The sequence below is a fragment of the Myotis daubentonii genome, chromosome 8, assembly GCF_963259705.1.
Source record: "Myotis daubentonii chromosome 8, mMyoDau2.1, whole genome shotgun sequence".
Lineage (NCBI taxonomy): Eukaryota > Metazoa > Chordata > Mammalia > Chiroptera > Vespertilionidae > Myotis > Myotis daubentonii.
In genome coordinates, this window is record NC_081847.1 from 62521680 (window position 1) to 62546823 (window position 25144).

The following is a 25144-nucleotide window of genomic DNA, read 5'->3' on the forward strand; positions in this document are numbered from 1 at the left end:
TGCCAAGGCAGGCCAGTGCCCAAAGCAAGGCCTTCTAGGTTTTCTACAGCTACTTTGCCCCCAGGACCCCTGACCCTTCCCTCTGCACTCCCACCACTCAGTGTGTACCCCACAACACACAGTCTGTCCTCCCACTCAGGGGATTAGTCACGTCCGGTGGTTAGAGGACTGATGTGCACAAACAAGACCCCCAGTCTGTTCAAGTCATTTAGAAAATTTAAAAGGGACCCAGCTTGGCATTCCCACTGGGCCAGGAAGGGGATTTGAATGAGCAAAGCAAGCTAGGTATGAGACCGAGAAACTGTGTGACCTATGTAGCTTGGGCTAGGCCGGTGGAGGGAATTGAACCTGCTGTGCTCTGGATGGGCGGAGAGGCTGGACTGGGCAGATTTTATTCTGTTGGATTTTATTCAGTAGCAGTGGGACCTTGACAGGTTGTTTTCAGTGATTAACATGGGTTTTCTTCTACTTCATTTTCGCCGGGACCGTGGTAATTGTAGACACAAGCCTGTCAAATAGAACCCTTTTGAGTTGCGTTGACATTCAAATGGAGGCAGTGGCACCCATGGGGTGAGACCTCAGCACTCAGCTCCTCACTCACGAGCCCTGTGACCTTGGAAAGCTTACCTGACTTTTCAAACGGGGGAAACAATAGCACCTATTCCATAAGATTGTGCTTTTTAAATTCAGAGAGTTGATTCGTATAAAATACTTCAGACAGGATCTGTGAAATAGTAAGTGCACAAAAGGAGTTAGGTATTGTATTTATGACTGAATACAAGTTCACATTTGTACTATCTCTCTTCCCTTCAGAAAACTCGAATATGCCACTGTGAGCTTAAAAGACCTTGACTTCCCCGCAGCTCTAGTTAACACACAAAACATACTGCATAGAAATTAGAATGTGAAAATAAGGGGTACAAGTCATCTATCAAGGTTTGAAATGATAATTTTTAATATGTCTCACTTCTCATGAACGAGAGAATTCATCTCACACAATAGAGTCTATCCTTGAATGTCTTTCACTTCATGCTTCTCATTGCTTTTAATTATTCTTTATTGTGCTCTAGTTCTTTCTGCCCTTTTTTTGTTGTTGTTCCTTCAGGCATTGGTGGTGGTAAGAATGGCCCCGCCACACCTTTCCTTCTCAGCAGAGGTCTGTGTGTGCCAACTGTTGTGAGGGAGATGGAATGTGTTACGGGCCTGATATTGTTGAAATTTCAAGGCCTTACCTTTTAAATGCTTTAGTCCCACAGGGGGAGGACTGCTGAGAATAACCTCCTTGCCTACTGTGCGAACATCTGTAAATGCACAGGCACAGCAATTGTGGCCGTTCCCACCCAGCCAGAAACTGCAGAAATCCAATCCTGGAGCTGTGGATTGCAGCTGTTCACACCTGGAGGGAGGGAGGTCTTTCAGTCCTTTGCCTGCTGTTTTGAATTCCTTGTCTTAGGAGTTGTTTGTTTTCTTTTTTCTTTGTATTGATTTTAGAGGAAGATGAAGAGAGGAGAATTGAGAGATAGAAACACATTGATTGGCTGCCTCCTGCACGCACCCTACTGGGTGGGGATGGAGCCCGAAACCTGGGCATGTGCCCTGACCAGGAATCAAACCACTGACCTCCTGGTTTATAGGTCTAATGCTCAACCACTAAGCCACACCATCCGGGCTGTTTGTCTGTTTTCTGTGAGCAGTCCCCAGTGACCTCTCTAATGATTATTCTCCTCGTGGTAAGGGCGCTTGCCACACCAGCGTTTGGGAGACGGACATGGAAGGCACAGGAGTACCAGCCCTCTCATGGTCTTCCTCCCCCAGTTACAGCCTGACAGTAACCATCTCGTGTACCACGCATGCAACTATAGACTCAGTGTGGGCTCATGAGGGCCAGTCCCTCAGCAGACCCACTAGGAGCTGCTAAATCAAGTGGAGTAGCCTCAATGTCCGTAAAGTCTGCCTGCCCAACCTGCATTGTGCTTTCTCACGTTGTCAGGGGACATGCATCTCTGTCTCATAATGTATTCCTATCAGGAAATAATCTGAAGTACGTCAAAGAGAAAAGAAAATCAGGCCCAGCCCTGAGCGGTTTTTTTGTTGAGCTGCCACAGTGACAGGTCAGGGAGAGGCCTGTAGGGTAGAGGGTGGAGAAGGGGCCATTCTCACAGGCTAACAGTGCACAGCGCCCCAAAGGTGAAGGAGGGGAGAGACAGGGAAGAAAGGACAACACTGCACCAGGGAGATGGGGGCCCTCTCCTGACACTTCTTTTTTCTTTCTGGGATCAACTTAGAATAAGCTTTGTGTTCAAATACATTTTCAGATTTTAACCCCAAACTGTTTTATTTCTTCTGGATACCTGTGCCTTAATTTTAGCATTGAAATTTTAGCATTGATTCATTTTTCTATCCTAATCTCTTTTTTTTCATAGTCCAGGTCAGTGGCTAAGAAAATCATCAAGACTAAGGTGTAAAAGTGAGCCACTAATGCTCACTTTGGGTTATTTTAAGAATAACCCAAATTCAGTTATGTAAACATTTAAAACTGGTGTCACCTTAATTGATGCTCAGCCCGATGCTAAGGTGGGACAGCTGTGTTCTGAGATGACATTTTATAAGTGAAGTTTCCTGTAAATCAGAAAGAATGGGATTCCTGGATTCTGAGACCTTGTATTAGGGTTTGGCTAAGCAGTAGATTCAAAACAAACGCCTCATATGAGACCACCTGGTAGTTAGGTCAGAAGGTGGAGTCCAACGCCCTTAATGCCTTAGATCTGTGGTTCTCCACCAGGAGAGATTCGAAAACACATCCAGACCCAAACCTCACCCCCAGTCAATTAAATCAGAGTCTCTTGGATTGGGACATCAGGATTTTTTAAAAGCTCCACAACCATTGTAATATGCAGCCAGAGTTGAGAACCTCTGCCCTCAATAGAGAACAGCTACTGGGAGCCTAGGGTGGCACTCTGGCGACCTAGGGGAATGGAATGAGTCAAGTTGCGGGGCAAAGCCTTAGGGCAGGGAAACCTAGATCTTACAAAAGATGCCCCCCTCTTAATGAGTTGGGGAAAAGTAAAGGCGAAGTGCTTTTAAGCTTCACAGATGACCTCTAAAATTTAAGTCAAGAAAAGGTGCCATGCAAATATTGTATGTTAATACCTTTCAATACTTATATATTTAATATACTTTAATAATAAATAGTACAGTTTATGAATATGCATACAGACTTATTCACTCATTCATTTGTTCATTGAGCCCCTGCTATGGGCCATAAACGACAACAGCCTTGTTCCCCTGCTGGGGGAAGTTGAAAGTAATCACAATGGGGTCAAAACCTAAGAAAGGGCAGGTGAGTTGCACTTTGGAACTTGGCCCTAAATGTGTCTGGGAAGACTCCTGTTGGGCCTTGAGGGGAGAGGTAGCTTTTCTCCTTGCCAGCACACACCATCCGTGATGCCGGAACATCGGCTGCATCCACTGTAGCCACTGTCATCAAAATTATTCCTAGAAGTTTCAGAGCAGGTGGCACAGGCCTGTGTATCTAATGAAGGAGGCAAAAAGTGTCTGGGCCACTCCTTTATTTTGCGGGTCACATTGGGAAGGCGATCTGTTTGCGCAAAGATGGACTTGGTATTTCATTTCTTGTGAGTAAGTAACCAGCTGTTACAAACACAATGGATGTATCTCTCTGCAAACTAGAAATGTAGTGATTGATGGATCGATGTTTACTTGTCTCTGTAACCTTAGATTGAAGTCACTGAAAATTTCAGCCTATATATCAGGAGAATGGCATGCTTGTGCCAAGGGACAGGGGCCAAAATGGCAAGTGCAACTTCCTGGGAGGTGATGTACAGGTTCCATGAAGGGACTAGACTCAGTGATATCAGGCAGTGGAGTTGGTTTTCATGGGGAGGGTAAGAATATGTAGTCAGAAGCACAAGGAGGAATGGTGGAGGCTTGAATTGGGGAAAGAAGTGGGGGAGGCTTTGATAATGAGGAAGGAGAACAAAATTACACAAAACCAGTTGATAATTGGTCAGGAGAAATGGGAGGTGACTGAAGGGTCCCCTGGGATGTGCCACCATTGCTCAGTATCCAAGCCTCGGCCAAGAAATAACCATTAATAAATATCTTTCAATGCACCTTGTTTTTGTTCTAGTGCTTTGCTATTTTGCAAAATGCCTAAGTGTTCATTGACTCTATGAATTCTCAAAATAACCCCAACAAATGTTATTGAAATCAATATGTAGATAAGGAAAGATGAAGACACTGAAGCTCACAGTGGCTGAGTGACATGCCCAAAATCACACAGCCAGTGAAAAAACTGAGGCCAATCTCCAGTTCAGATATTGAGCTCCAAATCTGTTAGTCTATGTTGTCGGGATACTACAGAACAACTGGATCCTGGTCCCAGCACGTACCTGAACAGTTGTCTGATTACACACATAGCATGTGTCTCTCTATGCCTTTGAAGTTGTATTCCTCACATTTCCTGCACTTCTGCTTATCTTATAAAGACTTACACTGGTGCATTTATACCCCCAAATATGCATGGTCATCAAATGGAGTTTGGGGATTTTCTAAAATCTGGATTAAAAGTAATATTGAATTTCAACTCTATATACCTGCTAGTATCTATAGCACTGGCATTCTGAAATACACATTTTCCCACTTTTTTACCCCAGTCCATTAGAAAGAGTTTTTAATTCTCAGATCTCCCAAGAGCTAAGAAAGGAGGTGCTGATCATGTTCAGTGACAAGAAGTACAACTGCTTAAAACTCTAACTTCTCTCTCACTTTAGGAAGTCAGACCTCCCCCGCCCCCCAAATGGATTAATTTGACAGAATAAGAAAAATATGAGACACGAGAAAAGGACATTTTCCTGTAGAGGCTCATTTCATTCTATATACCATTTCCCTGCCAATTGTTAGCAGGAAGAGTAATGTTATCCATGTTTTAAAATATCACTCTTGAGTATTATGGAGATAAATAGCCAAATGATGGAAAATACCTTTCTTTCGAGTCAGTAGTTTAGGGGTAGAAAAAGCTCAAATACAGATATGTTGGATGATATGAGAAAATTCAACTCTGAGTGAAAAATTCTGTATTTCTATAGGTACTCTTAGAAGAGTACCCTTTGTATCAACACTAGAAAAGAGAGCCGTGTCCATCTATGCCACGACCTTCGATCTTTGCGGCAGGTTTCAGGATCTGAAGGAGGGGCCGACACACAAATGAAAATGCTATACAAGAAATATGAATCTAGAAGGCATTGGGGGCCAGGTGGAGCCTCTTTCTTGAAGAGACACACCAACTTCCTCCTGGTCCGCTATTTACTTACTTAAATACACATTTGCCCTTTAGCAATGCATACAGGCAGATCAGAGTAAAGTTTGGTAAACAGGGTAAGGATTATCAGGTTAAGGAATTACCTTGAGCCACCACTATCTGAACAGGAACAATCGGTGCTTCAGCCCTGCTAACACCCAAGGCCCATGGGCCTTCCGCCTTCCTTGGTGCCCTGACAGTACTGGCAAGAGGTGGCTTCCAGCACATCTGTAACAGTGACAGAGCTGCATGTGATTTCTTTGCAAGCCCAGAAATGTTCTACTTGGAAACTGGCAAAGGGAAAAGAAAAGTTTCTGTTGTTTTGCTGCAGGGCCCATGCAGGAGACCATCTACGACTTCTGGAGGATGGTGTGGCACGAAAACACGGCGAGCATAATAATGGTGACCAACCTCGTGGAAGTGGGCAGGGTAAGTGAGACCCCCACGTGTCCATGTGTTCCTTGCTTTGTTGGTAACATGACGTAAGGCCAGAGTGAGCTTCTGGAGCAGTATTTGGTGTCCTCCAGAAAACATTAACTACTATAGCTCCTCCTACGGCTTGCTGCATTTGCTTATAAATTATCAGTAAACATAGTCTGAATTGCTTTCATTTGTTGCGATAGCAACAGATAGGAAAGGCACTCAAGATTTAAAAGCAGTTGTTATCTGGCTCTATTGAGCACACAAAAACACCTCTAAGCATGAATGCTAGCTGTTGGGTATCAAAACTCACAGGTGCCACCTTAGACATAACTGCATTCCCTAATTCAGGAAAACTGACTGTAGATACGGTATACAGTGCCAGGTTCAATCCTCAGGTTAGAATCCAGCACCTCCTCTGGCTGAGATTTTACTTCCCTGTGCCTCCACTACCCAGACTTCAGATGGAGATCATCTTCTGCCCTGAGATCTTGGATCATTTTATTTGTATTAACTATTGATGGCGCTATTTTTGTTTTACCAGGAAACTCTTAAGTATTTCTAATCCTGAGACTGGTATGTTGTAGGATTATTTCCAAAGTGAAATTTAAAAATGAGAAAATACTCAGAGGGCAATTGCTTTGTTTTATAATAGGGTCAATTCCATGGTTCTGCCCAACTCCAGAACCCATTACGTCTTAGAGAAGCTAACCTCGTAAGATCTACACTCAACCAAAGCCAGCCTAGAGATCAGCCTAGAATTGAAATATTGAGGCAGAAACCATAAAGGTGTTGTTTCTTAAAATTCTCCATCAGACTTAAAAAAAAAAAAAATCCTGCCATTTACAACATGGATGAACCTGGAGGACATTACAGTAAGTGGAAAAAGCCAGTCACAGGAGGACAAATACTGCCTGGTTCCACGTACACAAGGAACCTAGAGTAGTCATATTCACGGAGCAGAGAATACAAAAGTGGTTGCCAAGGGCTGGGAAGAGAGGGAAATGGGAAGTTGATGTTTAATGGGAGATAACATCTTGGACCTGTGAAGTGCTAAGAATTTGAACTGAAACTCTGCCACATAAAACCTAAACCTGCAGGGTGTGGACCCTCAGAGAAAGGGTCAAGGAAGGCAGCCTGGGAAATAACGGGGAAGCAAATCAATCTTCACTTAGGATCTGGGTGAGAAAGCACTTCCACTAACTAATGGGTCAAAGTAAAACACTCTGCCATAAATCAGAAAGCATTTAGAACTGTGAGTCATGAAGTACCATATAGTCAACTTGTAGGATGCCAATAAAGGGTACCTAAAGGTTGTTAGAAAAGAAGACTAAGTATCTAATTCAAGAAGCCAGATGAAGAACTGAGTACAACTAAAGAAAGAAAAGGGGAAATAATAAATGAGGAGCAGAAAATTATTCAATAGCACACAAAGAAAAAGTAATAAAAATCAACATAATCAAAAAGGCTGTATGAAAAAAACGAATGAAATAAATAAACACCTGGCAATCAGAGTAAGAGGAAGAAAACCAAAAATAACAAATATTAGGAATAGGATAAAGATGTTTTATTAGAACAGGTAATATGAATAACTAACAATAAATTTGAAAATTTAGATACATTAGACAGTTTTATTGACAAACTAGAAACCCGGTACATGAAATTCATGCACGGGTAGGGTCCCTAGGCCTGGCCAGCAATCAGGGCCAATCGGGGCCTTCCTTCCCCTGGCTGCCAGCTGCCAACCAGGGCCTTCCTTCATTCCGTGCTGCCCCCTAGTGGTCAGTGCACATCATAGTGATCGGTCGAACTCCCGGTCGGTTGAACTCCCAAGGGGACAATTTACATATTAGCCTTTTATTATATAAGATGTGATTTTTTAAAATTGACTCAAAAAGAAACAAATTCTGAATAGATAATAATTATTTTAAAAGTGAATTATGGTTAAAAATTAAGCCATGGAAAAACACCAGTCCTGAATATATTTATACATATATTTTACCAAATATTCAAGGACAGGATAATTCAAATCTTATAAAAATTATTCTAAAAGATGAGAGAAAGAAAGCTTGCTTCCCCATAAAAGGGAAAATTCTAGGTACCACAAATTTGGAAGAGATAAATAGAACAACAGATGAAAATAGCCCAGATGTTGACTGTAGGCATATGTGGGAAAATATGTAATTAGTGGGAGAGCATGAGCCTTTCAATCAACTGAGCTGGGACATTTGGTTCTTCATGTGAACCAAAAAAAAAAAAAAAAAAAAAGCTGCCACCATAAAACACTCAAATATCGCCCTAACCGGTTTGGCTCAGTGGATAGAGCGTCAACCGACGGACTCAAGGGTCCCAGGTTCTATTGCAGTCAAGGGCATGTACCTTGGTTGTGGGCACATCCCCAGTAGGGGGTGTGCAGGAGGCAGCTGATCGATGGATGTTTCTCTCTCATCGATGTTTCTAATTCTCTATCCCTCTCCCTTCCTCTCTGTAAAAAAAATCAATAAAATATATTTTTTTAAAAAAACAAAACAAAAAAAACCACCCAAATATGAATACCAGGTAAAAAACAAAATAACCCTAGCTAGTTTGGCTCAGTGGATAGAGCATCAGCCTTCAGACTGAAGGGTCCTGGGCTCAATTCCAGTCAAGGGCACATGCCTGGGTTGTGGGCTTGAACCCCATTAGGGGGCATGCAGAAGGCAGCCGATCAATGATTCTCTCTCATCATTGATGTTTCTATCTCTCTCTCCCTCTCCCTTCCTCTCTGAAATCAATAATATACATGTTGATTTATATATATACTAGAGGCCCGGTGCACAAAAATTTGTGCACTCGGGAGGGAGGAGGGGGTCCCTCAGCCTGGCCTGTGCCCTCTCACAGTCTGGGACCCCTCAGGAGATAACGACCTGCTGGCTTAGGCCTGCTCCTGGGTAGCAGAGGGCAGGCCCAGTCCCTAGGTGCAGCCCCTGGTCAGGCTCAGAGCAGGGCCGATTGGGGAGTTGGGGCACTGCCCCCTGTCATGCACAGAGCAGGGCAGATCAGGAGGTTGCGATGCCACCCTCAGTCACGCTCAGGGTAGGGCTGATCAGGGGTTTGGGGTGCCGCCACTGTCACACTCAGGGCTGGGCCGATGGGGAGGTTATGGCTCTACCCTGTCACACACGGAGCAGGGCCGATCAGGGGGTTGGGGCGCCGCACCCTGTCACACACAGAGCCACAGGGCGATCAGGGGGTTGGGGATCTCCCCCCTATCAGGCACAGAGCAGGGCTGATCAGGAGGTTGGGGCACCTTCCCCTGTCACGAACAGAGCAGGGTGGATAGGGAGGTTGTGGCCCTGCCCCCTGTCACACACAGAGCCGCAGGGCGATCAGGGGGTTTGGGCGCTGCCCCCTGTCATGCTGATCCCGGTGCCGGCCAGTCTGGGTGAGGGGCTGATGGCTGTTTTCAGGCTGGCGGGTGACTGAAGCTCCCAACTGCTCCTTTTTTTCTTTCTTTTTTTTTTTATTCTGGGCCTGCTTTAGCTCTGGCTCCAGCTCTGAGGCCTCTGCTGCTGAAAGCAGGTATCTGGTTTGTTTGGATTCTATAATCGAAACACTGTATCAACTCTAGCTCTGATATCCTGGCTGGCTGAAAGCAGGTTTCTGGGGTTTTGTTTAGCTTCTATATTTGTAAGAATGTTTCAAACTGGAAGCTCAGAGGCCGGCAGCGGCAGGCGGGGAACGTTGGAGTCCTCCATCACTGAAGTAAGCAAGCCTCACGTTAACTTCAAGCTGCCTGGCTGCCGGCCACCATCTTGGCTGGCAGTTAATTTGCATATCGCCCTGATTAGCCAATGGGAAGGGTAGCAGACATACAGCTAATTACCATGTTTCTCTTTTATTAGATAGGATATGAAAGCTTTAAAACTTTTAGAAAAAATATGGGGGAAACTATTTCTTTTGTTTGAGGAGGTTCAGGCCTTTATCTCAGGAGAGTAAAAATGCCAACTTGTACATCCATCTAGCACAACACCCTCTTACGAAGGGTCACAGCATAGTGCCAGCTGCTCAAAAGTCAAGAAAATGCTGGCTTTTTTTTTCTTTATTTTATTGTATTTTTTCCCCATCACCATTTATCTCCCCTACACCCTCCTGCACTACCACCCACCCGCCCCCTCCCTTCTGCAGTCACCACACTGTTGTCCGTTTCCATGAGTTCTTTCTCTTTTCTTTTTGCTCAGTCCCTCCACTCTCCCCAACACCCCCCAACACACACACACACACACACACACACACACACACACACACACACAACTGTCTGCTTGCTCTCTAACTATGAAACTGTCTCTATTTTGCTTGTTAGTTCAGTTTGTTGATTAAATTCCACATATGAGTGAAATCATGTGGTACTTGTCTCTCTCTGACTGGCTTATTTCACTTAGCATATGACCCTTTTTTTTAAAAGAATGCATCAAAGGGACAAAAAGGTTAATGTATGCTTGCAACCTATATAATCTTATTAACCAAGGTCACCCCAATAATAAATTTAATAAAAAGGCATAAAAAAGATAAAAACTTACAATGCAATATTTTAGGTACTAAAAGTGTGAAAGCCATTCATGTCTTTCAGTCCCCTCTCTGCTGGGAGGCAGTGAGACAGAGGCTGGCCTAGAGTCTGGGGCAGCCATGCTCCCTGTGTGTCTGGCCTAAAACAGGTCACTGAGCCTCTCCTCCCCCTCAACCCCTGACCTTTCCCCTCGGCACCTGCTTTATAAGGTTCTTTTAAAGATTAAATGAGTTTCTATATGTCAGGTGGTTAGGAAAGTTCCTGCCCCATTTTGAAGACTTAATAAATATAGGTATTAATATAACCCTTATCTTTCCAACAAACCTAAGACCTACAATGGCATTTATAATTCTTTATTTCCCACTCCAAATCTACCTTCTTTAGCTGTGAAAGCAGTGAGTAATGACTACTAGAAACAAAAACTACTAACTCCGCCAGAAAGAAGCTCCTGTAAGGAAAGAGACAGCCTTATGAATTTTGGTCTCTCCCTCTGGGCACTCAGTAAATGCCCAAGGAAATGAATGAATGGGAATTTGACCAACGTAGTGTCAGAGAGCAATTAGCATAAACGAGATGAACTATGGCCAGTTAAACTCATTACTGTATCTGTTTTCATGCACTTGGGTTTCCTCCCCTGATATGCATGATGAATTCTGAATCCTTCTTTCATTTCACAAATATTTGTTGACTGCCTACGTTCGCTAATAAGAAAGACACCTGGGGACTGTTCTCTCAGTACTGTGCTTTCACAATAACTCTTCCCCACCACCTCCAAATATTCCTTATTTGCATCTGAACTTACTTAAAATAATCCCAAGGTGAATTATTTTGAAAAGTAAAAAGTCATGAAAAATAACTACTACTGGATTTTTTTAAAAATGTAATGGCACACATGTATTTGTTGCCTAATTGGAATTCCAAAGTACACTGTCTCCAGACTCTCTCTTAGGAGGTAAGCTATTTCCATACAATAAACCTTTTATTCTTTAAGGGAAGATGATGAGGACAGCATAGTCTTTGGCTAAAAAGTCAAAAGAAGATTGTGCAAGAAAAATACAAAAACCCTCCTACAGTCAAGCCCCCCGTCTCTTGGACATGGCACATTTAGCAGAGAGCTAGGTTTCAGGTTTAGTTATCTGACTGTAGAAACATGAAAAATAAAAAGCCCTGCCATGCTGGCCGCATGGCTCAGTTGGTTGGAGCACTGTCTGGTGCGTGGGAAGGTCATCACAGGTTTGGTTCCTGGTCAGGGCACATATAGGAGGCAATTGATTGATGTTATGCCCAGATTTCAAGATCCCCAAAAGACCACCAGGGAGCCAGCCGAGTCCGATGCAAAAGCAAAGAGTCTTTATTCAAGCTAGCTCGGCTCCCTGACCACACTCACCGACGCAGTGGCAAGCAGCAGAGAGAGCGCCCGAGCCCCTGTGGGAAGAGGGGTTTAATAGGGGGGTTGGAGTAAGGGGAGGAGAGAGGACTGTGGACCCTACCTATTGGCCGGGCGCAAGTCGGTGTCTTGTTACACAGGATGTGGTCATATCTATGGCGCGCACGTCCCTTGATTGTCATTGGTTAGTTTAAAGAAATCCTGGGTGTGGCTAGCAGAGGCTTGGGCTTCCAGGAAGAAGCTCCTTGCCGAGCACATGGCTAAGGCTGCTGCCCAAAAATGGAGGATCCGGGGTAAGATGGAGGGCATAGCCCTCGCCCTTTCAATTGATATATCTCTTCCCTCTCTAATATCAACAATTTTTTTAAATCTAAAAAAAAAAAAATGCCATGCAGCAGTGGTGTGTCCCTGTTCCTTCCATCAGACACTTAGACGGTCCCATGCAGGGTGATGACTGGTGATTTTTTTTTTTTATGGGAACTATTCCTTCTGACAAATAACCATAGAAACTCCAGCTAAAAGTGTGCAACTGAAGGGGAGAGGTTGCCTAGGTTTCAGCTTCATTCATAAATGGAAGCCCATACGCTTATTTTTTTTTATTAATCCTTCTAAATTCTTACCAGGTTGTGGAGACGTGGTAAGCTCTGAGGAGTCCCCACCTCATTACCATCAGCCCCTTGCACGGGCCTGTCTTCAGTTAGTCATGAATTTAATGGCATCTGCCCTTGAAATGTCTGGCATGATTTGGAGGTTCTGACCGGAGGTCACATTCCCTCCAGGACCAGGTGCTGACCTTTTCCCATTGTGAATGCTGCCCACTTGTCTAGAGATGACTTCCCGTGTTCCATGCTTAAAAACAGCAGCGACAAACCACCGAAGAAATCAAATGACATGGTTTTCCAGGGCAGCCACTACCTACTTACATGTTTACTGCACATGGTGTGTCCTTCATGCATTAGGCATGAGTGAGCTGGATGCCCGTTTGTTTACACAGACTTGCTGCCGATTCATTAGTCAGAGCTGGGAACTGCTTCCCCTTGCTTTCTGCCCTGAAGCAGTCTGCAGCAGGCGGTGGTAATTGCCGGTGTCGGAGCCACTGGGAGTCCTTCCCTGTCGCAGCACCTGGTGCAGAAGACACCAACGCTGCACTTCCCTCCAGCAGGGTCCCCGGCACATCTGCCAGGGCCTGTCATTATCTAAGACTTCCTTGTCACCACTGAGCATCCCCTTTCAGCCCGTGTGTTCTGGGATGGGACCCTTGTCAGTTTCCCTGGCACCTGCCGAAGGCTGCACACCTGGCATTGAAATTGCACTGGAATGTGTTGTGATTGTTTTCCCTCTGTAATGAACCCACCTGAGGGATATTTAACTTTCCATCCAGCCGCCAGTTTCCCAGGCACTCCCACCTACACAGTCAGTGTGGAGATGCACAAACTCTGCTGTGTTGAAATAATCCATCTGCCAAAAGTCTTATAACCAAATCGGCAGGACTCCCAAAGGAGATTTTGCACTGGTAATTTAAGCTAATGATTTCTAAACATATTTAGTCAGTTTTATGAAGACCTCATTAGAATGTGACTGTGTGTTAAAAATCCAAATAAGCTCTCATAGTCATGTAGGAAAATTATTGCGGAGTTGCTCTGAATAGTTTTTATAACAGGTGACAAAGTGTTTTGGAGCTAAAAGAAGTAGGGACTGAGATGTTAACCTCTATCGATATAGAGGATTGGAGGCAACCACCTAAATGGATGCTTTAAAGATTTTTACCCACCCAAAGAGGTTGGCATAATTCCTTTCCTAACATTTGTCACTAAAAGAGTAATGAAAAAAAAAGTTTAAGATGAACACTACACATCAATTAACTTTCTAATTCACATGCAAGGGAAGTATATTAAGATTCCAAGTGCCCCTTTCACATACAATAAAGAACATCTGCTTTTCTACAAAAGCCACCAGATCCAGGAGCAATGGAAGAAGCAAGCAAGAAAGAGGCCAGGTTTATAAAATGTGGAAATTCTGCTTAACAGTAGGAATAGCATAGGTAACGCCTAATAGTACAAAATAATAATAATATTTTCTGCAAAATCTTTCAAGTTGTAAGAATCAAACCTATAATGAAGGGAAGAGACAGATTATTTTCATAGACATTGCCGAAATTTTCCTCTCTTGAACTGTCACTAATACATTTGATAGATCTTTTTTAATGAACTGGATTTTTAAGATGGATCTTTTTTGACCCGGGTAAATATAGCCCTAATTCTTATTAATTTACTAGAGGCTCAGTGCACGAAAATTGTGCACAGGAGAGGGGGGACGGTCCCTCAGCCCGGCCTGCACCCTTTCCAATCTGGGACCCCTCGGACATCCCTCTCGCAATCCAAGACCGCTGGCTCCTAACCGCTCACCTGCCTGATTGCTCCTAATCCCTCTGCCTTCCTGCCTGATCGCCCCTAACTGCCCTCCCCTGCTGGCCTGGTCACCCCTAACCCCTCTGCCTGCCTGATCGCCCCTAACCTCCCTCCCCTGCCGACCTGATCGCCCCTAACTGCCTCTGCTTTGGCCCCCGCCACTGTGGCTTTGTCTGGAAGGAGGACTGGATGACCAGAAGATGTCTGGTCAACCTGGTCTAATTAGCATATGACCCTTTTATTAGTATAAATACTTGTTCAATAAACATTCCTCTGCATTTCAATCTACTGCCAACCATTTCAACAATCATATTACTGTAACTGATTCAAACTGTCCCTCCTCCATAATTCCCACCCAGGTACTGCCACACTTCTCATCACCTCCCCCCAGCATATCACCCAATAAACAAGGCACTAACAGCTGTCAGCAGTAGGGGAGGGGCGCTATACAGAGCCCTTCATGGCAGCAGGCTCTTCTGGAAGAGATGACTCCCTTTGAGGTTGTCTCTGCTCAAAGGTCTCAGTTTCCCTCTGTAAAAAGTTGGAAAATCAACCTAAAAGCCTGATTTGTCTTGTTGACAAATTAACTCAAAGTAGGCTTTCTAATACCTTTTTAACATTTAATGATACACTTACTGTAACACTGGCACTAAGAAATTCCAAGATATTTATATTTCATTTGTCCTCAAAGAACATAGAATATGGTACTAGGTAATCATTTAAACAGTTCACTGTAATACATGTAGGTCAGAATGATGACAACTGTAGTGAAGGGATCAGTTCTGCCAGAGGGAATCTCAGAGGAGTTCATGGAGAATTGGTGAGGAGCTGGACCTTAATAAAAGAAAGAACTTTAAATAGCAAGAATGAGACAATAACCCCTTAGGGCAGTGGTTCTCAATCCTCTGGCCCTTTAAATACAGATACTCATGTTGTGACCCAACCATAAAATTATTTTCGTTGCTACTTCATAACTGTAATGTTGCTACTGTTATGAACCGTAATGAATCTTAGGCGACCCCTGTAAAAGGGTCGTTCGACCGCCAAAGGGGTCGCGATCCACAGGTTAAGAGCCTCTGCCTTAGGGGGTGGGTGTAGGGGAGCCAGAGAAGGGAGAGTAAATGGCAGTATGGGGAGAGAGCCAGTGGCCTGGTGAGGCTGTGTTGGAGAGTTGAGGGGGACGTGAACTCTGAGGCTGAAAAGCTGGTTGAGGCTTTATCAATGGAGGTTTGAAATGCCATTGTAGCCGAAACCGGTTTGGCTCAATGGATAGAGCGTTGGCCTGCGGACTGAAAGGTCCCAGGTTCGATTCCGGTCAAGGGCATGTACCTGGGTTGTGGGCACATCCCCAGTAGGAGATGTGCAGGAGGCAGCTGATCGATGTTTCTCTCTCATCGATGTTTCTAACTCTCTATCTCTCTCCCTTCCTCTCTGTAAAAAATCAATAAAATATATTAAAAAAAAAAAAAAAGAAATGCCATTCTAGGAGTAAGGAAAGGTAGACACAGGAAGTGGGTCGTGTGCCTGTTTGTTATAATAGAAGGCATTAAGCTGGCGAACCATATGTTCTAATTAGTGTTGCTGATCCAATCTAATCTTAATAGTCATTGGATTTTACATGGAAAAGGTCATTGGTAATCTCTGCCTGAGTAGTTTCAGAGGAATGACTTATCCGAGTTCTTTGATTGTATGCAACAGAAATCAACTCAGGCTAATTTAAGGCAAAGGGGGATTTATTAGAAGAAATAGGAGCTCGCATTCTTGATGTGGAGAATAAGGCTTGCAAACAGATAAGGGAAAAGGCACCAACTCCAGAGGGCTGGTGAGTGGGCGGGCCTCACTGCCAGACAGTCTGGTCATGGTGCTGATGGAGAGAGGGTGAGCACCAACAATTCCCAGGCTTTCTCAATGTGTTCAGGGTTCAGAACAGAGCACCTCACTCCCCCTGATTGCTTCATGTGCTATTCCCCTGCTCTCCAGGGCCCCTAATTGACAAGCTACCCCTTGGGGAAGAAATAGTCCCCAAAAGGACATCAAGAACATATTAGGGTGGATGAATGGATAAAGGGATGTTGAGTGACCAGTTAACAACCAGCATTCACTCCGAATGGTGGGATGGAAAGCAGTCGGTAGGGTCAAGGCAAGACTAGAAAACATGAATGAGTAGACTGAGTTCAATCTTATCAAAAGCTTAGCTGAGAAAGGAAGAGAAAGAAATAAACAGAGAAGTATTTACACTCAAAGGATATTTTAAAGGTGGGAGACCTTTGAAAATTGTATGTGCTACAGAAAGAATCAGGAGAAAGGGCGAGATTAACACCTTAGAAGGCGGACCGCTGAGGGGATATTTTCCACGGAGGCAGAGTGCAAATCTGTAGTTCAGCCTTATCAGAGACAACATCTTTCGGAGCCTGGAGAACAGAGACAGGTGAGGAAGCAGTTAAATCAATGTAACCAAAACAAAGGAACAACACACTTGGAATGGCACCCTCTCCTGACAACCTCAGTTTCCTGGAAAAGAAAAAGCAGTGCCGTGGGCTGAGACTTGAGGAAATAGCTATATGATGGAGGCGTCAAGAGCACAGGTGAAGGGTTAGCCAGGAGCAGGAGCTGGCCTGCTCATCTCTTAGAGATAAGAATAGGGGACGATGCAACCAAGACTTAGTCGATGGCAGCCGGATTGGGGGGTGGGGGGGAGGCGGTGGGAGTCCTGGGACAATAGTAGCCAGAGTCCTCACAGAACTGACTCTTAGGGAGACAGGTCATCACAACTCAGGCTGAGTGTGGGCATTTCTAAGTGACCTCTCATCTCTGAGCCTTAGTTTACACATCCCCAAAATGAAGGGAAATTGGCTGAATGAACCCTTAAATTCCATGTTTATATGAAGAATTTCTATTTCTTGTTTCCATTTAAATAACAGACACATCTGCAGCCCAGACACGTCTAATGCACGTGGCCTCTGGACCCTCCTGGCACTCCCTGTGTCTGCTCTGAATATCAGCTGTGGGGGAAAAAGCATGGAGTCTGGATTTTCTAAAGGGAATAAGTCAGTAAAAGGACATGCGTGTCCTTTCCTTATGCGAAGCCGTCCACTTTTATCTCTTCTGCACTATTTAAACACATTTTATAGAAAATCTAGAGCAGAATATTGCAGTGTGTGATTAGGTACCAGCGAGATGAATTCTGTCGGTGTTCTATCTATATTTCATTTATACGGACCGTAAACGATGCTCAGTCTATAATTCATAGACCTTCCTTTGAAAATGAGCTAATCTGACTACAGTAAGTTATGATTTTGAGAAAATATCTTCTTTTCCAAAGTTCTCAAAATTGCTTATAACAATTCACTGGTTTATCAGCTGGCACCACAAAGCAATCTTACCTTCCCAGCACTTTTCTATGTCTGTAACCGATGATCAGCAGTACCGCACCTGCTTCCTGCCCGCTGCCAGGAGGGTCCGTGGGGAGAACAGGGCCTCTTTGGAGAACTCTCCCAATCATCTAATAACGACGGCTCTGTATACCCGTCGTGTTCTGTGTAACTGCAAGTGTGGCTTTTGCATCTAGAAGACCTCCTTGTGCACAGAAAACTTCTTTCACACACACCCCAAAATCAGTAGAGAGTCATCATCATCACTTAATGTCCATCAATCCAATTTGGATAGCAAATCTATTTAATTGAAAGGTAAACTGTGGTGTGAAGAACATGCAAAAACAGACACAATTGTAAAACAAATTCATTTCAGTAGGAAACACTTCATTGACTACCAAATTGGGTGGTGATTTTGAAAAATGTGACACTAGAGGCAAACAAATACTTTCAAAATAAAGCAAAGAGAAAACCACATAACTTCATTCTTCAATCTTACTGAGGCTTAAGTATTTTAAGTTAATTACTAAATACTGCATTTTAAAGCTTAAAGTAATGGGGTTTCTTATTTAAAATTTCATATCTGTAATGCTAATCCCAACTTCTGTAAAATGTTCTGACAGTGTCCCAGCAAATAAATGTGGTGTGTGTGTGTGTGTAACATACATGCATTTGTTAAAGCTAACTATTCCTCTGCCTCACATTTGCTCACATGGGTAACCAGACTACATTCCTTTCAATTTCCACATTTTCTGTACCTGATAAAAGGTTCTTACCACATGTGTGCATCACACACGCGCGCGCACACACACACACACACACACACACACACACTAGAGCTCCCTTGCTCACACATCCTTGCGCATTTAGAAATGCTCTTTCCTTGTTGGGAACAGCAACGTGCTATTTGTTCTGAGTGCAGACCATTGTCTCCTTTTCTGAATTCCGCATGAGTTGTCACAGTGAGTTAATGAATTTCCTGGGGGAAGACAGCATCAGTCTCATAGCTTTTCCTCACACCTCCGGTGTCACTGCTGTTGTCAGTGTTAGAGACTTAACCCCTTAGAGTCTGTTCATTTTTCTGTGACTCTCCTGGTACACGAGACACTAGTTAGCCAGTTATCAGGTGACCTCTCGACCTCCTATTGGTGAGGGCCGGAAAAACAGAGAGGGGATCCCTGCATTCAAGACATTTACAACCCAAATATAGAGGCAGGACTTACAGTTGCAGACAAGAAGGAACAAAACACCTTTGGGAACCATTTTGCCCTCCCCTCTCGGACCAGAGGCCTCTGTGAGTCAAGGCTAGGTTATTTCATCTGTGAGTCCCAGAAGGCTGGACACATAGAAAGTATTAGAAAGTGTTCAGTGAATGTTTCTGAAGAGTTGGAAGAATAATTACAAAAGAGCACATAAGCTAATGAAATAACTTATTTCGTACAAGGGAAATGCCTGTTGACCACTCTCCTTCCCTTGATTTCTGATTCATTGGGTGAACAGACTGGAATCTAAAGTCACACGTGTATATACAACATGGGTGTGGGTGAAATTACTACAGCTTTGCTTGATATGATGGGAATCTCTTTATAGTTAGCCCACCTAGTTAACCTTTATGCATTAAGTTCCTGGCAATTCCTTAAAAAGCTGTCATTTTTTACCCAAGTATTGATGAATTATAAAATAGGCTTCGGAGACCTTCTTTGTGTGCTGTAAGTCATCTGTCACTTTTGTATCAGCTATCTCTAATCGTGCCATAGTGGTGGGGTATTGCGAAGCAGATTTTCAGGTCTGAATAACACGTGTTTCTCAGAACACGCTCTCCTGGCTCCTAGGGAGCTGCGAGCTGCATGCAGGCCAGCTCTGCAGTAGTCTCTGGCTGAGCCCATGGAGATGACGGCGTGGGAGCGCCCGCTTCATGGTCGCCATTGGCAAGGCCGCTGCTTGGCCTCACAGACACTCTTGCTGCTTTGCCGCAGTTGCCTGGCCCTGGAAAAATCCTCATGTTCATCTCTGTCTGGACTTCCTGTGTATTTGCTGTTTTACTGGCCTGGGCTTGGATCCTCAGCTGTCTCACTCTGTCACCTCTAACTTTATCTGCATTGTCTTTGGGGTGCATATAGGTGGTCACCTGCCCTAGTGTCTTTAAAGCGCGTAAGAGGGTAGGGGGCCCGCGTGTGTAGCAGATGGACAGGTGTGCCTGGGACAAATGTGCCATAGCCTGAGAGTGTTTAAAGCATAGTCCCAGTCACATTGGGACCCACTCGGGCAGCATACATCTGTAGTTTCTTGGAGGTGCAATTGGATGCAATATGGTATGGCCTTTGTTCTGCTCACATGAGCTCTTGAAAATTTGGGTATTTCCCTCACTTGGCACACTATAGGTATGCCAAGGATATCCTATCCTTGAGTAATTTGTTGGAAAACAGTAAATGGTGTATCATCTTAAGTGGAATCTGTTTTTCCTTCTCTGCCTTCCAAATCTGCTAAATTCAGCTTCCTTAGCCTTGCTCTGCCTCTCCCTGAAGGCTTGAGGCTATCCGGCTAAGTAAATATGTGAGGAAATGCTGGGGGCCTCCCAGGAGAAGAGGGCCAGAGAGTCACAGTAATCCAGTGAGTAGTTTTATAGTCTGTGCACAACTCCTTTCAGATTAGCCAAATGGCACGACATCAGTATCTCTACTTCAGTTTCACTAATTAAGGAATTTAAGTAAAGAAGAATGTAATTGGCTAGCTAGGCTAACAGGCAAACAGAATTCCCTGCCTCAGAATGTTTTCTCTGGTAGTCTCTGCCATATGTTGAAGACCAGTGTAGGACCACATCTTATGGCTTAAGCTGCCGCCCCGTTTCTCTGGGACAGGGTTTCTAGCGATGAGAATGTGGGCGGCTTTGGATACTTCTCTGATGAAAAATCCAAGAGCCCCCTTCACACCTGACAGGAAGGTGTCGAGTAGATTGCTTCCTCGTCCTGTAAAACTCGGGATCAAGGAATATGTGTTTGGGTAGCCTGCTTGGAAAATTGTGGGGGTGCTGCTGGATTACAGAATGGACCGCTCACATAGCTAGTCGTGAGTATAGTAACAAGATGAGTTAACGACCAAGGATGTCACTGGGTTACCTGCTGGAACTTACTGAAAAGGAGCAGAGTCTGCCAGGGAAAAGCTAAAGGAGACCTATGACCTGTAGTGGAGAAGTGTCCACAGAAGGAATGTGAAAAGTAAAGGGGAAATAGATATTTCAAAACCAATATGGGGTTTTCATCTTTTAGCTTCAGACTGTCTGCCATGAGATAGAAACTGAACCCTTAGCACTTAAGTGCCTCTGATGTACCTCAGCAAATGTATATCTACGTATACTAATAATGCTGTCATTGCGCAAAAGATTTCTGAAACTCTTCTTTCAGAATAATCTTTAGAATACGTGACACACGTTTTATTGTCCTCGGTGGTTGGCAATCTCCCTCCTTTGGCAAGAGGACTTAAGTTTGAGGAATGGCTAAAAGTCAAAGCCAAATCTATTGACTGAGGTGGGGAACAAGCTACCTGGAAAAATGTGTTTCCTTGAAGCGCTGATGCTCTCTGGCCTTGCTGGGTAGGAGAGAGAAAAGTAACAAGATAAACTTCTTGAGTGGTCTGTGCCATGATGTTTAAATTCCACAAGAGGCGTCAGGCCACGTTTCTTTACAGGTGATGAAAACAAATATTATAGATATGAAATAAACCTTGTGTTTATTATAAATATTGTATAATATATTGTAGGTACGGTAAGTATTATATGTCCATCAATTAATAATATTAATCAATAGATGCAATTGGAAGGCCAGATAGAAAATCAGAAACCGTGTGGGAGGAACTTCAGGCAGGAGCTGGAGCCTGGTGGTGTGAAGCTGATTTACTCAGGCTCTACGGCATTTCCCCAAATTCAAGCTACTCAGACCTTCAGAAGAAGCTCTTGATTTTGTGCCAGCATTGAAATAAGCTTTAAGGATGGTGCCCAAGGGAGACCCCAGGGCCAAATGAAACAGGTTTGGAAGGGAGGAGCTGGGAAAGGAATTATAAGCCAGGTCCTTACACAAAGTCTTTATACATCTTATCTCACTTAATCGCTACAACCTCCCTAAGAAATCAGTGCTATTACCCATATTATATACTAGAGGCCTGGTGCACGAATTTTCATGCACTCAGGTGTGTGGGGGGGGGGTGTTGCTCAGCCCGGTCTGCGCCTTCTCGTAGTCTGGGACCCCTGGGGGATGTCCAACTGACTGGGAGGCTGGAGAGGCTCCCGCTACCAGCCATGAGCCGGCTTCTGGCTGAGCAGTGCTCCCCCTGTGGAAGCACATTGACCACCAGGGGGCAGCTCCTGCATTGAGCATCTGCCCCCTGGTGGTCAGTGCGCATCATAGTGACCAGTCGTCCCGGTCATTCTGCTGTTAGGGTCAATTTGCATATTACCCTTTTATTAGATAGGCTATGAAAACTGAGGCTCAAGGGTATAACTCACAAGTTAGCAGTAACAACAAAAAATAGAGCAAATGCACTTCCATCTTCATTGCACAGAGACCAAAGCAGTCTATCTTTTCAGGATATTTATTAATTTTATTTTTTTAAATATATTTTATTGATTTTTTTACAGAGAGGAAGGGAGAGGGATAGAGAGTTAGAAACATCGATGAGAGAGAAACATCGATCAGCTGCCTCCTGCACCCTACTACTGGGGGTGTGCCCACAACCAAGGTACATGCCCTTGACCAGAATCGAACCTGGGACCTTTCAGTCTGCAGGCCGACGCTCTAGCCACTGAGCCAAACCAGTTAAGGCGTTTTCAGGATATTTAAATGAGGAAATGTTTTTATTGCTGTGAGAACTCTGTAAAAAAAAAAAAAAAAGAATTTGGATACAATAAATCTGTTCTCTTGGAAACCTCACTGGCAGCTGCTCTTGGCTGGGGTTCTTGGGTAACTTTACTTAGTAGCAAGCAGCCTCTTTGCTCTTGCTATCCAGTATCTCCATCAAAGCTGTGCTCAGCTGGCCCCGAACACAACTATTAATAGAACTGTGGCCACTCCTTCTGGATGACTCTTTTTAGAAGAGAGAGGCAGACAGACAGAAGTGGGTGAGGGGGAGAGCACGAGAGAGAGCGCGCGCACGCGCGCGAGAGGGAGAGAGAGAGAGAGAGAGAGAGAGAGAGAGAGAGAGAGAGAGAGAGAGAGAGAGACTGTTGAAAACCCTTTTAGGAATCAAAACTCCTAACAGTGCCTTTCTTTTCCTCCCTCTCCCTTCTACCCCTTTAGAGTAAGTAATGTTTATTAGATCACACTATGGTGGCCCCAACTGAAGAGCTAACATTCAGTTCCTTAATCCTTCTTAATCATGGTTTTCTTAGTCCTTGGACCCCTGCACATAAACAGACCTTCACGTTCTGCCCCAGGCTCCTCCCTGCAACTGGTGGAGTTGGTGATGGGTGGCGGGGGAGACACCAGCAGAAACAGCAATTTGTGATTAGTGACAAAAAATGAGTGATGGTTTCACTGTGCTTCTACTCTTCTCTCCCCCACCCCACATACTGTCTCTCACCCCAAAAAGGCAGGGAAGCTACGGTCATTTTAAGGCTTCCTACTTAGCATCTGTTCCTGAAGCCAGACCCGGCCAGACCTGACAAGATTGAAGAAAGGATGATTTGCCTTGAGTGCCATCCTCCCAAAATGCCCTGTGCTCGGAGCCACGCCTGGCTTGCGGCCTCGCCTTCCACACCCTCTAGCTTATTCCCTGAAACAAGTCACTCTCCCTCCATGGGCATGTCTTTTGTTTCTGCATTTGAGGACCCGGGGAAATGGAATGAAGGGGGTGGTGAGCAGTCCTGGCCAGAACCGGCTCTCCTCTCTCACACCAGTCACTTGGCTCCCTGAGCCATTAAATGAGGCCCCAGTTGTGCAAATGCAGTGACTCTAAATGGCAAAATCCAAGCGCAAAAGGCTTATGTGTGGCAGTTGTAATGACCTTGAAAACGAGTGTTCAGAAACTGACTCTGTGATGCCTCACAGCTTCATGTGATATGAATTTCCTCCCCACAAATCGCAAACAGCACTTCCTAATTTCTGATGGATGCTCATCAAACCGCCCTAGTGGGAGAACAGACCTTCTGGCCACTCTCCCAAGTCTTCTCAGTCCCTGGAATAAGGTTTGTAGGAAAGAGATTTAGAGGAAATGGTGGGTGTTTCCCTTTGTTTTGTTTTCACCTGTGGTCTCCCTCCCACCCCCATAAACCATGCACAGTTCACAATGCTCAGTTAACCTCTTCCTTCTCCAGAAAAACTTGCTGCACATCTCCACCCCCTCAGTGGCTCCTAGACCTCTGAAGTTCTGTGGCCACCTAGAGTCCCGATCACAAAGTTATCATTTAATAAAAATAAGAATTTCCATTGTGTGAGCACTTACACTGGGGCAGATGTTTTAACTGCATCATATCACTTAATCCAGTGGTTCCCAAACTCATCTATCTGTTCTTGGGAGTCACCTAAGGAGCTACAAGAAACTATGGACACCTCTGTCTCACCCCAGAAAGGATGATTTAACCAGTGGCCCAGTGCATGAAATTTGTGCATGGAGGGGCGGGGGGGTCCCTCAGCCCAGCCTGCACCCTCTCCAATCTGGGACTCCTTGGGGGATAACCAGCAGTCAGACACCCCTCTCACAATCCAGAACGGCTGGCTCCTAACTGCTCGCCTGCCTTCCTGATTGCCCCTAACTGCTTCTGCATGCCAGCCTGATCATCCCTAACTGTTCCCCTGCTGGCTTGATTGCCCCTAACCACCTCTGCCTCAGCCCCACACCCTGGACCCAGGATTCCCTCCTCCAGCCAGCCACAGGCACCCGGGATCTGGGTTCCCTCCCTCTGGTCAGCCATAGGCACCCAGGACCCGAGCTGGCTTCGCCCGGGCCTGCTGCAGCCACAGGGGATGGTGGGCAGGTGGCTTCACCCAGGCCGCAGCCATAGGTGCTGGTGCCTGGGACCGTGGGGTGGGTAGCTTCTCCGTCTCCCAGGCCACAGCCAACCACAGGTGCTGATGCCCCGGACTCCAGTAGGTGGCTTCACCTGGGCTTGGCTTTGTCGGGAATGACATCAGATGGTTGTCCAGAAGACCGCCAGCCTAATTAGCATATTACCCTTTTATTAGTATAGATTGGCCTAGCGTGTATCCTGGGCTTTGGAATTTAATACACTCCCACCCGCCCCCACGTGATTCTATGTGCAGACAAATTTGGTAACCCCTGACTCAATCGTAGATCACTTTGAGGTAAGAACTAAAATCACCCCCTCTTTACAGAAGAAGAACCGTAAGCAGACTTAAGTAACTTACCCGAGCTCACATCAGCCTTAGGGAGGACCAGACTCTGCAGTCCTGTTGTGTTGTCTAAATCCTTGCTACTCAGAGTGTGGCCTGCAGACCAGTGGCGTGTCACCTGGCAGCTGGGTTGAAATGCAAACCTGGTGCCCCACATCCTCAGACCTACCGAACCCAAGCTCCTAGAGTGGGCACTGGGGTGTGTAACAAGCCCTGCAGGGCATTCTGTTGCCTGCTGAAGCCTGACAACCACAGCTCTAGCCAGTCTGGATGCCCTGAAGTTCACGGTCATGTGCTGCCAGCCTGGGGAGCTCCAGCTCCAGCCTGCCAGGGGTCATCTGACTTCACCTGG

General features: G+C 45.0%; 1 protein-coding gene and 1 long non-coding RNA gene across 6 annotated transcripts in view; one reads left to right on the plus strand and one right to left on the minus strand.

Annotated features, from left to right (window-relative positions):
• PTPRM (protein tyrosine phosphatase receptor type M) overlaps nt 1-25144 on the plus strand; it is a 661667-nt gene that overhangs the window by 602365 nt on the left and 34158 nt on the right. For all 5 annotated transcript variants that reach the window (XM_059706595.1, XM_059706597.1, XM_059706599.1 and 2 more), the window contains one exon: nt 5652-5749. In XM_059706595.1, the coding sequence (XP_059562578.1) occupies nt 5652-5749 (98 nt within the window). The remainder of the gene's footprint in view (nt 1-5651; nt 5750-25144) is intronic.
• On the minus strand, nt 379-24903 carry LOC132239772 (uncharacterized). The gene is made up of 3 exons (XR_009454147.1): nt 24808-24903; nt 1233-1396; nt 379-724 (listed from the first exon to the last, which is right to left on the minus strand). It is a non-coding gene; the product is annotated as an uncharacterized LOC132239772 (long non-coding RNA).